General features: G+C 46.1%; 1 protein-coding gene and 1 pseudogene across 1 annotated transcript; both read right to left on the bottom strand.

The window, feature by feature from the left end:
* Window positions 1-1,247: 1,247 nt before the first annotated feature.
* LOC137767158 (elongation factor 1-alpha 1 pseudogene) lies at window positions 1,248-9,237 on the bottom strand (annotated as a pseudogene).
* Window positions 9,238-9,841: 604 nt separating this feature from the next.
* On the bottom strand, window positions 9,842-15,664 carry FAM25A (family with sequence similarity 25 member A). Its single transcript, XM_068548920.1, has 4 exons — window positions 15,527-15,664; window positions 14,040-14,336; window positions 12,360-12,422; window positions 9,842-9,987 (listed from the first exon to the last, which is right to left on the bottom strand). The coding sequence occupies exons 2-4, from the start codon at window positions 14,323-14,325 to the stop codon at window positions 9,854-9,856; spliced, it is 483 nt and encodes a 160-aa protein (XP_068405021.1). The 5' UTR covers window positions 14,326-14,336; window positions 15,527-15,664; the 3' UTR covers window positions 9,842-9,853.
* Window positions 15,665-16,601: the final 937 nt, after the last annotated feature.

Raw genomic sequence — 16,601 nt, 5'->3', positions numbered from 1 at the left:
TACTAAATTCCTGTGCTATTTATTTAGACAAAACTAAACAAATTGGTTGAACCTTCTCCAGCTACAATGAAATTCCCATCTACTTCATTTGGATGGGCAGACCTGTTGGAGGCAAACTCATGAACAAAGATTAGTATAGTGCCCAAAGTTTCAATGTAATTGGCAACTGCTGGGTCTTTTTTTTTTTTAATAAATTTATTTATTTATTTATTTATTTATTTATTTTTGGCTGTGTTGGGTCTCGTTGCTGCACGCAGGCTTTCTCTAGTTGTGGCGAACGAGGGCTACTCTTCGTCATGGTGTGCAGGCTTCTCATTGCGGTGGCTTCTCTTGTTGCAGAGCACAGGCTCTACTCTCCCGGGCTTCAGTAGTTGTGGCACGCAGGCTCAGTAGTTGTGGCTCATGGGCTCTAGAGCGCAGGCTAAGTAGTTGTGGCACATGGGCTTAGTTGCTCCGCAGCATGTGGGATCTTCCCAGACCAGGGCTCGAACCCATGTCCCCTGCATTGGCAGGCAAATTCTTAACCACTGTGCCACCAGGGAAGCGCAACTGCTGGGTCTTTTAGAGCATTTATAGATTCTCTCGCCTAGGCAGACATCTGGAATGGCCTACCATACAATATTTCAAAGAGGCTTAATTTTTTTAATTAATTAATTAATTTGTTTGGTTGCACTGGGTCTTAGTTGCAGCTCGCCGGCTCCTTAGTTGTGGCATGCAAACTCTTTAGTTGTGGCACGCATATGGGATCTAGTTCCCTGACCAGGGATCAAACCCGGGCCCCCTGCATTGGAAGCGCCACCAGGGAAGTCCCCCAAAGGAGCTTAATTTAAGCCTGCTTCTGGAAGCCACTGATCCGTAGCAGGGCAACTGGCAAGGCCTTATCCCAAGTTAAGTTGGTATTCATTTTCTCAGTTTTTCCTGTTGATCGTGGTCTCCAGGATGAATGTAGTTCCAATGCCTTAATCCAAGGCCTTAATCAGGGGATAATTTCCTTAAGGAGGGCTTTAACCAATTAAAAGATACTGATTTTAAAGACTAATAACTTAAAACTGCCACACACAAAACAAATGGTCCACAAAACATTTTCCTTTCCTGATGAAGGTTTTACGATGCATTGTTGTCATTAACCAGTCTTTTACTATTAAACTTAAATGGCCAGTTGAGACAAACAGTTTTTCTGAGACCCTTCTTCCACCCCTGATTAAGACTGGGGTGGCCGGGATTGGGGATAATATTCATTTCACCTTCTAAGCTTTCTGTGCAGACTTGGTGACCTTGCCAGCTCCAGCTGCCTCCTTGTCCACAGCTTTGATGACACCCACAGCAACCATCTTTCTCATGTCAGAATCAGCAAAACGGCCCAGAGGAGGATAGTCAGAGAAGCTCTCAACATACATGGGCTTGCCAAGAACCATATCAATGATGGCAGCATCACCAGATTTCAAGAATTTGGGGCCATCTTCCAGCTTTTTTCCCAGAACGATGATCCATCTTTTCCTTCGGCTTAGCAAACTTGCAAGCAACGTGAGCTGTGCCGCAATCCAGCACAGGTGCATATCCAGCACTGATTTGGCCTGGGAGGTTCAAGATTATTACTTGAACAGGAAAGCCAGCTGCTTCCATTGATGGGTCACAGTCACCAGCCACTACGCACATCTTTGACAGACATGTTCTTGACATTGAAGCCCACATTGTCCCCAGGAAGGGCTTTACTCAAAGCTTCATGGTGCATTTCAGCAGATTTTACTTCATTGTAACATTGAGTGGAGCAAAGGTGACCACCATGCCAGGTGTGAGAACACCAGTCCCCACTCCACCCACAGGGACAGTACCAATACTTCCAATTTTGTAGACGTCCTGGAGGGGCACACACAAGGAATACACCGGCTGGTATTTTGACAAGTCAATCTGTGGGAGAAGTGATCCTCTTGCCTCAGAGGATATATTTTTAGACTAGGTGTCCCAGTGACCCTTTTTAATGGTATTCGTATTGGCCATGTGTTTTTGGCCTTCTCTGGGGTGCGGTTAGCACACACTTCTGGTCTCACCTTTCGGAGACCTGTGGGGAAAGAGCTCTGTCTCCTTTCCTGGGGCTTTCATGAGTGCCATCTGTAGGCACAATGTGTGTTCTGGTGGGACTCTGATGTCAAGCTGTTCTGGTGAGAAACTTCAGGGTGAGGTCTACCAGAAAGTTAATCAACTCATTCCCCACTGCCAATTTCACCCGAGGCTCCTGTGAGGAATTAGGCGCCTCAAGTCCAAGGGAGTCCCTGGACTGTTCATCCACCAGAGTGTTTCTCTCTTTCTACCATATGAGAGAGGCTCTCATCTTTTGTTTTTCTGCTTATGTTTTGGCCTAGGGCCACCTGTTTTCCTTCCTCAGTGATGACTTACTACCAAAAAAGTGGTGTTTTGTTTTGCGTCTTCTTTCTTCTGTTGTTGTTCCTATTGAACACTTTAAAAGGAACATCTACCAATTGAGAAGGGTTCATTCCAAATGCACCATCTAATCTTTGCAACTTTCTCCCGATATCTGAGGCACTTTGCCCCCACCAAAAGGTCAAATTTACCATTCTAATATTTTCAGGGGCCTCGGGATCTGCATTACTATGACATCTGTACACCTGATAAATCCTCTCCAAAAATTCAGAGAGATCTTCATTTGTTTTGCTGAATTTCTTGAAAATCTTTTGCTTTGGTTCTCCTTTTCAAAGCCCTACCAAGATGCACCAATAAATAGTTCTCTAATAAGGGCATTCTTCCCTCACTGCGGTCCCAATCTGGTTCAGCTGAGGGTACTGCCAAGTGGACTTCAGGTGTAGAGGATCCTCCCTATTAAGGAGGGTTGCAATCTTTCCAATTAAACAAGCCTGAGAAACCCAGCGGGCAGATCATTTGCATTTAGGTTACCTATGAGGTAATGGGGGAAGGGAAATTGCCGTCCCCTGGGAGTGGCTCCTGGCCCAAATTGGGTGCCCCGTCAGTTCTTAGATGGTGATACCAGACCGAGTACCTGAGCCCCAAAACCTAACACACGATTTTGTAATTGATCCCTAGAAGGAAGGGAAGTCCTGAGCCCCAGTGCCAGGAATTGGGGCTGGATAGGAATGGAAGGTGCAGGAGGGGTTGGATATATTGGCCAGGCTAGGACAGCTAGCTCAGCCGTAGGAGTTAAGGTTTGAAGCAACATATCCTCACTCTCATTCCCTTCTTTTTATTTTCCCTGAGGTAATAGCATAAATGCTTGCACACAAAGGATTTCATCATTCTTCCCCACTTCTTCACACAATAGCTATAGAATCATTCAAAAGCCACTGTAAAACCATAAATAGCAATTGACTGTCTCTAACCATTAAAGGGATGCCTTTATGCTTTGGCATCAACCAACTGGGATTACAATGCAACTGAAAAGAAACTTGGTTACTGCTGTGACATACAACAATTTATGATAATTACTAAAATTATGACTGATACCGTTTACCAGGATATACCAGAATTTTAGGAGTTCCATATAATTTCTAGAATGTGTATATTAATAACTTTTACCCATATGATACAATCTAAGAAGTTTTATCATCACTTATTTGACAATGCTTCCCACATAATTTAACATACCAAATAAGCCTAATTAGTTTAATATTCCTCTCTCTGAGACAGAGAAAACAAATAATTTGAGGTGTTCCAGGGACCCCTGGGAAAACCTCAAAGTTAGCTAGAGGTCAAGTGAACTTCATTTAGAATTTGATCTTTGGGAAGTTCATCAAAAATATCAAAAAGTTCTGGGCTTCCCTGGTGGCGCAGTGGTTGAGAGTCTGCCTGCCAATGCAGGGGACGCGGGTTCGAGCCCTGGTCTGGGAGGATCCCACGTGCCGCGGAGCGGCTGGGCCCGTGAGCCGCAGCTGCTGAGCCTGCGCGTCTGGAGCCTGTGCTCCGCAACAAGAGAGGCCGCGATGGTGGGAGGCCCGCGCGCCGCGATGAAGAGTGGCCCCCGCTCGCCGCAGCTGGAGGGGGCCCTCGCACAGAAACGAAGACCCAACACAGCCAAAAATAAATTAAAAAAAAATATATATATATCAAAGAGTTTTAACCAGTGATAAAATATCTCAATGGCAAATACATATCACTTAAAGAAATAATTACCAAAAGCAGTTCAATATTTTAAGAAAACTTTGTCCTCTTAGAAAACCAAATTCAGGTTTTATACCACTTTACCTTTAAAATTTGTTTTCTTAAATTCAGTCTAATCTTAGCCAATCCCTATCATGCACAAAAAACTCTTTCAGTGTTCCTCCTCCAAAAACCTTCCACAATTTTCTGTATCCATTTTCTGTATCCATATTCTATATCCATCCATTTTCTGTATCCATATTTATACTAATATTTATTTTACTTCTGTTTCTATTTGTAGCTTTTAGTGATTTTAGGAACCAAGTGGAACCTTTCTCTTCTTCCTGAGAATGCCCCACTCTTAGATTAATTAATCCATATTAATCTGTCCCTCACTTTTTCCACTCAAAAACAGCCAGCTCTAAAACAAAACCACCTTTTTCCCTTTAACAAGATGTGTTTTCATTCCTCATACCTTCTTTGCTGAAAACACACATCCTACATCTTGCATACTGAAATGCTCCCTTTATACTTAACTTTAAAACCTTAATCTCTAGTGAAAAATCAAGAAGTAATTGTAAAACCGTCAAACCAGCATTTCCTGATTGACACACTTATGCTTTAGTCTTCCTCTTCTAAGAAGGCAAATGTAGGTAAACTTAGACCTGTCCAGCAATTAATGTTCTAATATTTTATCCTATTTGAAATGACCCAGAGAGTCAATGAATTCTCTTCATTTAACTTAGTTTAGTTTCAAGTTATGAAAATCTGGAGAAACTATTTTAGATAGACATTCCCCAAACATAATTATTCCTATAGAGTTTACCTAAAACTCTTACCTCATATACCTCTATTTTATTTAGTTAAAATCTTTGTCATATTATTATCTTCTTGCTGACAAACTTTGTTAACAAGAATAGGTATTGGGACTTCCCTGGTGGTGCAGTGGTTAAGAATCCACCTGCCAGTGCAGGGGACATGGGTTCAAGCCCTGGTCTGGGAAGATCCCACATGCTGCGGAGCAATTAAGCCCATGTGCCACAACTACTGAGCCTGTGCTTTATAGTCCGTGAGCCACAACTACTGAGCCTGTGTGCTGCAACTACTGAAGCCCGTGCACCTAAAGCCTGTGCTCCACAACAAGAGAAGCCACCACAGTGAGAAGCCCACGCACCGCAACAAAGAGTAGCCCCTGCTCGCCACAACTAAAGAAAGCCCGTGCGCAGCAACAAAGACCCAATGCAGCCAAAAAATAAATAAATTTATTTAAACAAAAAAAATAGGTCTTATTTGATTTCTAGCAAACTTAGGTACAATAACAGTATTATACTTAATGTTGATGACTCTAAAGACATGTCTGTGGAAATCAAACCAACAAGCTTACACAAACCTTAATACCAGAAATTAATTCAATACTGAGTATTTCCTAGATCACATGAACCCAGAATTCATTCTAGCTAGTTTTTTATATTTGAGTATTTATATAAGTGCTTAATTTCCTTTAAGCCAAATAAATAGAGCTTTTTTGCAAATTAATGTTGGCAGTGCTACACATCTGAAACATGTACAAACACACAAACACAGGGACCTCACAGTTCCCATTCCAACATTTCAGCCATGAATCAAGTACAACAATGTAAAACTAATCAGTTACAAAAGAGGCTGGATTCAAACTGGGTTTCTGGCAGATGGGACAAATCAAGATCACCGGTGTAGATGGCTAAACCCTTTTTACTAATATTTATTTTACTTCTATTTCTATTTGTAGCTTTTAGTGATTTTAGGAACCAAGTGGAACCTTTCTCTTCTTCCTGAGAATGCCCCACTCTTAGACAAGAACAGACAGAGTTTTTTGGTTTGGTTTTGTTTAGTTTTTTCTGTTCCTTTCCTCCACTTAACATCAGTAAAAGTTTTAAATATCACAAAACTGATTTGGCTGTAAATGGAGAAACAGTACCAAACAAAATGAAACGAAAAACCCAAATGACAAACAGAAAACTAAATAAACCCTCAAGTTTGGTCTTGGGGTTTTACATATACCAACAACACAGGAGACCATAAACAAAGTACTTAACACAGCAAGGAAAGCAGTGCATGGTGCACAGGGTCCCAAGATAGCCCTGCCTAAATCCTTTGTGCAGATCCTAACAGGTACTGTGGCCACACATTGTTACGATAAAGTATCATCTTCCTCTCACCCATGGGTTCATAGCTGTAATCAGATCACTTATCGAAAACGAGCCTCAGAGGACTTCGTTTAGCGATAGTTAAAACATTCCCCATTTTTAAAGACAGAAATTCAAGACAAACAAAACACAAACTGCACACACAAATGCTAGCATCCACAGGAACAAACGAACCGGTTCACAAATCAGGTAAAAGTCGGACAACTCTTTCCTCTCTCCAACAGTGCACCCCACTCAAATACAAGACAAACTGGCTGATTCTGGAGAAAAAGCCCCAAACAGAGGAAAAAGTTCCCGGCTGTACACACCGGAGCGACTTACCCTACTGTATGGAGCTTGCTGGCTCCCAAACGTCGATTTGTTGCTCCAACTGTCAAGCTCTGGGGAAGCCGGTGCCACTTTGGGGAATTTTGAAGGGAAAGATCCTCAGGACAAGCTGTCCTGGCAGCTGCTAGGGCCTTACCCCAAAATTCCCCAACCAGGGCTGGCTAGCCACAAGTAGCAAGGCTCCTGGCTGGCTGCGCCAAAATTTGTTAAGAGTCCAAGGTCGTGCTGCTCACCACACTACAGGCCAATAAATCAAGAAATGAGTTGCTGGGGCGAGGAATAGTGACTTTATTCAGAAATCCAGCAGACCAAGAAGATGGTGGCCTCACATCCCAAAAAACCGTCTTGCCAGAGTTAAAATTCAGGCTCCTTTTATACTAATAGGGGAGGGAGTAGAGTCAGACACTTGTGGTTTCCATCAGCCCCTGAGGCGATGTGTTAATTTCTTCCTCCCTGCAGTCATTCACAGATGGGCCTGGTCAGGATGTTCCCAGTGAGCTAAACAAAGGTATTTTAGCTTAATGCTCATTACCTGGGAGGCAGGGTTCCCAGAGATGGGCCCTTATGTATAATTTAAGCTTACAGGCAACATCCCTTTAGTGATTAGCTTGTAATAGAATACAAAGGTTCTTCCCTATTACATTGGTTTTCAAGGCTTACAGTGGAGCTGGAAAGGTGGGGGCGAGAGATGAGAAAAGAATAGGGAGAGTTAAAAACATTACAAAGCTCGCTGTTCTTAAAAAAAGATTGCTTTTAATTTGTTTTATGTAAATACTCCCTGGATTACTGTAAGCCTTTGGTTAATTTCCAGAGTTCTGAAAAAAGTTGATTCTGACCATATTTTTGTCAGGTTTCTCATGATTTTTATGGAGAATTTTTGGAGGTCTTGGAGAAAGTCAGCAATTTTCTTTGACATCACTCTTGACTGCTTCTTATAACATGCTTAGAGCCTGGGGTTGATGCCATGCCCCTCACTGTACAATACACACACTAAAAAGAAAATGAGAGATGCAAGTATCTATTTTAGAACAGCACACTGCAAGGTGAAGTTAAAGGAACGTGGGAGTGCTTCTCCAATTCTCTGTGAAGGAGGTCCGGTTTTCTGGATTTTTTTTTGTTCCTTAACCTCATTCATCATGATATGTGGTGCTACTTCCTCTACTTCCTGTGACTAGTTCACATGCAACTTACCATACAAGTTCAACAACCTGAACTGGTCTATACCCCATTCGACAAGAATTCTCCACTGATCACACTCTTGGAGGTACAGGCGATGCCCAATTGCTTTAAGAGTTTCTAAACACTCTGTTTCATTACTTTCCTTGTTGCCAAGTGGCAACAAAGTTTGAAACTAGCAAACTTTGAGTAGCACTTAATTAGGAAGCAACCTTCAATAAGCTAGTATGTGGCCTCCACACCCACATTTTAAAATATATGCATTGGTTTTCTCTTAAATTCAAGCATCATGGAAATACATAATATAAAAAGTGAGGATTCCTCATATTCCCACAGAGTTGAACACTGTTAGTATTTGCTATATATATGCTACCAGTTTTCTTCTATTCCTATATGTTTGCTTTGTAAAAATGAACTTATTCTACATACATTTCACAAACTGTTAACTTATTTGTACATGTTCCCTAATGATATATGTATATTTTCCTCATTCTTAACAGACACAGAGTATTCCATTTCATATAAATGTGATAAATGTTAACCAGTCGTTAGGTGGCCATCTAAGCACAAGTCCCATTTTTCAAGCTAAAGCATCATAATACACTAGAAGTAATAAGTGTCAACTCTATATTGTCAAATCTAATAAGCAGAGTAAAGCTTGCCACCCAAGTAATTTCTAATTATCATTTTAGGGTGTTTACAATCTCTTGCTATCATTAACATGTCAGAATGTATCCTCGCCCTTCAGGCCTCTGTCTGTACACCCAAAGAATAAAGTCTGGTAAGCGAACTGCCATCCAAAGAGGCTGTTGTGGTCAATACTCTGTTATGGCCTATATGGGAAAAGAATCTAAAAAAAGAGTGGATATATATATTTGTATAACAGATTCACTTAGCTGTACACCTGAAACGAATACAACATTGTAAATCAATTATACCCCAATAAAAATTTAAAAACAAAAACCCTGCATAAAGCAAAAAAAACTTCATTTGTCTCCTAAAATTAAAAAAAACAAACAAAGAGGCTGTTCTGGTTGACATTGCCACCCACAATCCACATCCTTTTGAGCGTGGGTTTGGATTGGGAGAACTCAAAAGTCATCAGAACCCAAACCAAGATATAAGGTCCATATCTAGCTGGACAATAGCGAATGTTCCAAGCCAGAACATTGGATATTCCTGGGCCGTTCAGAAACATGTGAAGCCAATTCTGAAAGAACGCCAGAAATATGGGGAGCAACTAACTCATTCCACAAAACACCTTTTCTTCTAATTTCCCCTAAGAACAAGTAACTTCCAGCAGGATAAATAAGCAATGCCATATCTTTACAAGTCATTTCCTTTTTCTTTAATCCAAAATGTTAAACTAAATGCTATTTAAACATGTTTAACTTTAATGGTACTGACTCACTCGTGGCAGGAAGGAGAGAAGGCCAGGCATTCTGACCCACTACCGCCAGTTAGGCCTAACCCAAGTCTCTGAGTGGAGATCTGACAGCAGCTCCAGCAGCCAACAGGTAGTGAACTCAGTTTCTCCATGACCTGATTCTGTGACTGTCCAGCAGAAACGCTTCTCTGAAGCCTCTTTCAGAACATGAAGCAGCTCAACCTGCCTGAGCCTGCCCAGCTAACCCCTCAGTCAGGTTGGTCTGTTATCTTCCCCGATTGCTGTAAGAATATTTCAAGGAAAACGCAAAGAACACATAAGCTGAATTGTGGTCCTCCCCTGGGGTGTCCTTGAAGCACTGAGGTGTCTGAAAGCTATGTATAGCTGCTGGGGAAATAGGCTTTTAAGAAATGTAGCACAGACACTAACAATTCTCAAGAGCTCCTTGCTGACAGGAGAAGTCATAATGTGAGAGCAGCACATCTGATTTATCACAGGGACCTATCTGACCCCCAGTGGGTGCCAAGGTGCTGGCCTCTTGTCCTTGCAGAGTGGACACTCAGGACATACGCAATGTTTCCACCCAAATAGGAACAAACCCAGGGCTCAGTGTACACATTTCACAGCTTTTTATTGCAATTCAGGAAGAGCCTGCTGGTGGCAGGCATGCTCACTGTCCCAGTTTGCCCAGGCCTTCTGCTGCGTGCGTGACAGCATTTGTGACTGTGTTGGTCACCGTCTCAGTGACTTCCTTTACCACTTCGTTCCCTGTCTCATGGGTCTTCTTTAAAGCTTCAGCAATGGCTGTCAGGAAGAAAGGATATCCAGGTGAGCAAAGTAAACAATTCAAGTCACTCGCTGGGTTGGAGTCACCTGGAGTGGCCTGTGGGATGTGGCAGTCTTACCTGGTCATGCCCTGGAGGAGTCTGTGGGGCAGAGGGCAGCACAGCTCCTGGAGGAATGCATTCAAATTTGCTTTTATTTCTCCAAACAGCTTGCATTTCTCCAACTATTAGTGAGACAAAGCATCTGCTTGTGGGTGTACTGCCTACTCATGTTTCATTTTTCTGTGAACTGCCTGTTTATACCTTTTGGTCATTTTTATATTGGGCTATCATTTCTTTTTTTTTTTAACATCTTTATTGGAGTATAATTGCTTTACAATGGTTAGTTTCTGCTTTATAACAAAGTGAATCAGTTATACATATACATATGTTCCCATATCTCTTCCCTCTTGCATCTCCCTCCCTCCCACACTCCCTCTCCCACCCCTCTAGGTAGTCACAAAGCACCGAGCTGATCTCACTGTGCTATGCGGCTGCTTCCCACTAGCTATCTATTTTACGTTTGGTAGTGTATATATGTCCATGCCACTCTCTCACTTTGTCCCAGCTTACCCTTCCCCCTCCCCATATCCTCAAGTCCATTCTCTAGTAGGTCTGTGTCTTTATTCCCGTCTTACCACTAGGTTCTTCATGACCTTTTTTTTTTTTCTTAGATTCCGTATATATGTGTTAGCATACTGTATTTGTTTTTCTCTTTCTGACTTACTTCACTCTGTATGACAGACTCTAACTCCATCCACCTCATTACAAATACCTCCATTTCATTTCTTTTTATGGCTGAGTAATATTCCATTGTATATATGTGCCACATCTTCTTTATCCATTCATCCGATGATGGACACTTAGGTTGCTTCCATGTTCTGGCAATTGTAAATAGTGCTGCAATGAACATTGTGGTACATGACTCTTTTTGAATTATGGTTTTCTCAGGGTATACGCCCAGTAGTGGGATTGCTGGGTCGTATGGTAGTTCTAGTTTTAGTTTTTTAAGGAACCTCCATACTGTTCTCCATAGTGGCTGTATCAATTTACATTCCCACCAACAGTGCAAGAGTGTTCCCTTTTCTCCACACCCTCTCCAGCATTTATTGTTTCTAGATTTTTTGATGATGGCCATTCTGACTGGTGTGAGATGGTATCTCATTATAGTTTTCATTTGCATTTCTCTAATGATTAATGATGTTGAGCATTCTTTCATGTGTTTGTTGGCAATCTGTATATCTTCTTTGGAGAAATGTCTATTTAGGTCTTCTGCCCATTTTTAGATTGGGTTGTTTGTTTTTTTATTGAGCTGCATGAGCTGCTTGTAAATTTTGGAGATTAATCCTTTGTCAGTTGCTTCATTTGCAAATATTTTCTCCCATTCTGAGGGTTGTCTTTTGGTCTTGTTTATGGTTTCCTTTGCTGTGCAAAAGCTTTTAAGTTTCATTAGGTCCCATTTGTTTATTTTTATTTCCATTTCTCTAGGAGCTGGGTCAAAAAGGATCTTGCTGTGATTTATGTCATAGAGTGTCCTACCTATGTTTTCCTCTAAGAGTTTGATAGTGTCTGGCCTTACATTTAGGTCTTTAATCCATTTTGAGTTTATTTTTGTGTATGGTGTTAGGGAGTGTTCTAATTTCATACTTTTACACGTACCTGTCCAGTTTTCCCAGCACCACTTACTGAAGAGACTGTCTTTTCTCCACTGTATATGCTTGCCTCCTTTATCAAAGATAAGGGCTATCATTTCTACTACAAATATTTTTGCCCAGTTTGTGGGAGGTTTGGCTTACAGTTTTTTTTTTCACTATGGAAAATTTTGAAGTTTTATATTGTCCAATTTACCTAGTATTTCCTTTATAGCTGTTGGATTTTCTGTCATCGTTAAAAAGATCCTCCCTCCTCTGAGATTATGCCAAAATCTATGTTCTAACAATTTAATAATTTCATGTATTTATATTTAAGTCCTAATCCATCCGGAATCTATTTTGTTGTAAGGAGTGAGATACACACGTGCTTTTTTACATCGTGATACTCACAGCACAAACATATAAACATTTATGGAAATATGTATTCGTGTAAATATATAATTTTATGTCTCAAATGTTTTGTTCCAGCACACCTGCACCTGGTCTTTTGTGATGTCATCCTCTTGACATTCCACAGAGAGAACTATCTAGATGGAACCTGCTTTAGCAAAGTACGGCCTGTGACCTCAGATGAGCACAGATAATTACACACCAACTGAAAGGATGCCACACTGGGGTCAAGGTGTGATCTGGTTAGGCAAGGATCAGGTTGCTGCCAGCACCCAGCTTCCCTCCTTCCCCGCCCCGACCTTGGCCGTACCGTTCTCTCCAGCCTCCTTGGCAGGCTCCACCACCTCCTTCACCACTCCCTCCACGACGTCAACTGAAACGATAAGACAAGCCCAGAGTGAGAGCACAGTGTAAGCTGCCTGTCCTCACAGCAGGGCCCAGACAGCCCTGGATACCCTGGCAGGGGCTCGGGGATGCCACCCCTGCCAGGACAGGGCAAGCTGCTCCCAAGAAGGGCCCCCAGCTGGCTTCCTTCAGAGACCGGAGAGGGGCTCGGCTGGCAGGAGATAAGCTGAGTGAGCCAGGTAAAGGCACACAGCTCTCCATGCCCCTTGGCCAGCGAGGCCTGGAATGCCAACGAGTGGGCCCTGCTGCTGGCTGGGGACCTGGAGGCAAGGCCGGGCCTGTTTCCCAGGTCACCAGGCCTCTCAGGCGAGCTGCGGTCCTGCCTGTGGCCAGACGGAGGCTGCGCTGCAGCGGGAGGCTGAATGTCAAAGCTCCCTCCGGCAGCACCAAGTCCCCAGAGCAACTCCTTCAGCACCACGAAACTCTCTGCCCTCCCAGGTTGGTAACGGGCTAGCCCTGGAAGACGCCACGGTCAGAAGAGCTGGCTCAGCTTCTACCTCTTAGAATCACCTCCACCGCTTGGGTCCCTCGTGTGCAGACTGGGAGTGACACAGCATTCAGAGAGTTGGTGAAAAGAAAGGGGGTGCTCAACAGCAGCTGCAAAGTTCAAATGAAACACAAACAGGTTTGCAGCCCTTTAGAAAGAGAACAGCAAACTCGGGCACAAGCTGTTTTTCACAAAACGTCCAACAGGTGGGGCCTGGATCAGCATCCCTGCAACCAGCGGCTGACGTACAGAAAAGGATTTCTGGGTTTTTTGTTTTGGCTGCATTGGGTCTTCGTTGCGCGGGCTTCTCATTGCGGTGGCTTCTCTTGTTGCGGAGCACGGGCTCTAGGCACGCGGGCTTCAGTAGTTGTGGCTCGCGGGCTCTAGAGCACAGGCTCGGTAGTTGTGACACACGGGCTTAGTTGCTCCACGGCATGTGGGATCTTCCCGGAACAGGGCTCGAACCCATGTCCCCTGCACTGGCAGGTGGATTCTTAACCACTGTGCCACCAGGGAAGTCCCTGGGGACTTTGAAGAAACGGAAAATGTCCTTTGTGTAAACCCTGGGGGCTGACTTTGAACAGAATCAGACTCAGTGGTTTCTTAAGCAAGAAATCTTTGAAGCTTTAAAGTTATGGTAAAAATTAAACTCCATTTTCTTTTCTGTATAGGATACTCGGAATAGGCTGTTTTAATACTGAAGGGCCCCTCCCTGCTTTCCCGAGGGACGGATTTAAGCCACCAGCTGCTCACCCAGCACCCTGGCTCCCCTCTCGCCACCAGGGGCCTCCTCTGAGCTGCCCCCTCGGGGCCTCAGCCACAGACCCCAGGAATGTAACAAGCCCAGGGGGCAGAGCAGGTCTGACAGGGAGGGTTGCTTGGGGCAGTGGACCCCTCATGGCTCCTCCCCGAGGTACCTTCCTCAGCTTCCATAGCCCCCCACCTCCATCCTGTCCCTATGCGGCTGATCAGCCACAGTTCCCCATGGGGTCAAGGCCTGCCCCAGTCCTGCTGGGATCAGCACAGGCCCAGCTGAGTCTGTCCCGATCCCCCAGTGGCAGGAACGGTGCACGTGGAAAGGAGCCTCGGGGTCCTTACCAGCTTCCTCGGTGGCCTTCTCGGTGCGGTGGGCCAGACCCTCGGCGGCAAGCTTCCCCAGGCCTCCCAACATTGTGCGGCGACAGGTGGTGATCAAGCAGGATGCTGGGGCCTGAACCAGTCTGCTTTTATAGATGCCTTTGATGCCTGGCTGGGCTCTGGGGCAGGAGCCCTGGCTCGGGTGGTGAGTCAGCGCAGACGGCAGGACGAAGAGGCTGGGTGGAGCCACCCCAGCGTTGTGGCTGGGGCAGTGACCCTCTGGCAGCATGAGACCCGCACACCCCATATCCTGGGACCCTGTGAGGGGCAGGGACAGGGAGCAAGGTGAGGCTGGACAGAGAGATCAGCTCTGGGACATGCCCCTACCCCAAGGCAAGAGGCCCGAGTGCCCTGTGGGATGAGAGGCATTTGGGAACCGCAGCCCTGCCAGCCCCCTAGGCTCCCCGCAGCCTAGGCATGGTACCTAGACAAGGGCTAGGACTTCCAGCCTGCTGCCCACAGTCTCTAGAGTGATCTAATCAAGGGTTTAGGGTTTTGTGGGTCTGGGGACCAGGGCGGCCCCTCAGGCCAGGAATACAAGTGTAATGGGGGCCGCTGCCCTCCCCATTCCCAAGGACCTCAGTTCCGGAGAGTGGCTTTGCAGCCTCCCCTGGACAGGTTGGGGGGCGGGAGGAGTCAGGGCCATGCCTGGCCCAAGGCAGAGGAGGACACAACATTGACCAGAAGCCTAGTCATCCCTGGCTTGCAGTCACCTGGTTCTCACTCATGGGAGCACCTGAGTGACCCAGCACTGAGGTAGCCAGCATGTGAGGGAACCCAGCCCGCCCTGCGCCTTGGGGCCTGGCCTCTCAGGGGAGCCCTGTGAAGTCAGCAGTGCCCATCCAGGAGGTTCTAGGGGAGTAGATGGAGGATCCCACTACCAACTGGGGAGGTGCTTCTGGCCATAGCAAGAGTTCCCAGAAAGCAGCTCTACTAGCCCCTAATGCACCACACACATGCTGAGGGAGCCAGGCTGCCTCCCTAGTTACTCAGGATGGAGAGAGATGCCTCAAGTCACATACCACATGCTGCTTCCCTTAGTCACTAGCCCAGCCTGAGCCTCAGTTACCTCATCTATAAAATGGGGGCATCCATGCCTGCCTGGCCTTGTCACTGACAGCTGGTGGAACTATGCGTGCAAATTCTTGGTAAACTTCTGTTCCCACCTCCTCATCACTGATGTGCTAGGGAGGGGCTGCATGGCAGTGAGCCCTGACCAACCAGTGGGTGGAGCAAAGAGTGGCAGGGGTATGAGCCTGCCTCGGAGTGAGAGGGCCTGGAAATGGGACCCGCCACCACTGGCCAGGAGTCATGGAGGAAAGGCCCTCCCAAGGCCCTACTCATAAAGTCCAGGCCTGGGGCAGGAGTTTGAGACTGCTCCCCCCATGTAGGCTCCCTCATCCCTCAGAGGGGTCCAGGAGGGTGTGGTGGGTCTAATTAGTGTTTACCTGACACAGGCTTTATGGAGCTGAGTGGTACTGGGAGGCCCTGGGCAGCGGCCGGCCGCCCTGGGGTGGGCAGTGGATACTGTGGGCAGCAGGAACTCTGGGTCACAAGGCCACAGCCCCACACGTGCCACTGGCAGGAGTAGATCAAGTCTTAAACAATCTGGAGAGTCCCTGTAAGAAAAAATACACTACTACTCTCTTGCAAGTTTTATAAATATATATGCATGACCCTGTGGACTCAGAAGGGGCCATGACAGTGAGGGCCCTGGAGCTTAAGCAGATCCAGATGACTCTGGCCTCCCCTTGCCACAGCCAAACACCAGAGAGCTCTGCTCACAGTATCAGGACAATGCTGCCAAGGGTGGGGGCACTCCTGGGACATGGCTGGTGGGAACTGGTCTGAGAGACCCACAGAGATGCTCCCTAGGCCCATCAGAACCCCTTCCCTGTTTCCTCTGATGTGTGTGTGTCCCCCAACCCCAGAGGGGTCCTTTGCGCTGAACTCCCTGTCAGGATGGCAGTGTCACCCACCAGGTCTGGGATGGCTTCCAGACCCCACGAGCCCTCCTCACCAGGGCCCACCCTGGGGTACTCTTCACCATCCCCCTCTCCTCAGGAGCTCACCAGCTCCTCGACAGGCCCTGGTCAGGGCTCGGCCACTCCGCGGGACTCCAGCTGCACTTTTTCCCTCCCTGTCAGACTGCTGTTGCCCTCACCCCATCCCCCCTGCCCATGGGACCCTCTCCTCCTTAATGCATGGCCCCAGTGTGAGCACCCAGACTCCAGTGACAACACACCATGGCCCCAGATCTCCTGGCAAGGCTGGGTTCAGGCACAGATCCCAAATGCCCAACAGGGGGAAGGCAAGAGAGCAGGAGAGGCCAAGCGGCCCAAGACAGGACTTGGGCCCCAGACCTTGGTGTTCTGGCCCACATCCAGTCCCACAGGCCTTCCCACTCTAGCTCTGACCAGCTCCCTGTCCTCTCAGCTCAGCCCAGCCCATCTGTGGCTCCCAGCCAAAGAAACTAGGACAGCCCAAGACCCTCCTAACCAGGATTCTGGTCTGAGGGGTTGG

The sequence above is a fragment of the Eschrichtius robustus genome, chromosome 7, assembly GCF_028021215.1.
Source record: "Eschrichtius robustus isolate mEscRob2 chromosome 7, mEscRob2.pri, whole genome shotgun sequence".
Lineage (NCBI taxonomy): Eukaryota > Metazoa > Chordata > Mammalia > Artiodactyla > Eschrichtiidae > Eschrichtius > Eschrichtius robustus.
Note: the sequence above shows the minus strand (reverse complement) of the source record. Positions and strands in the feature narration are given on the sequence as shown.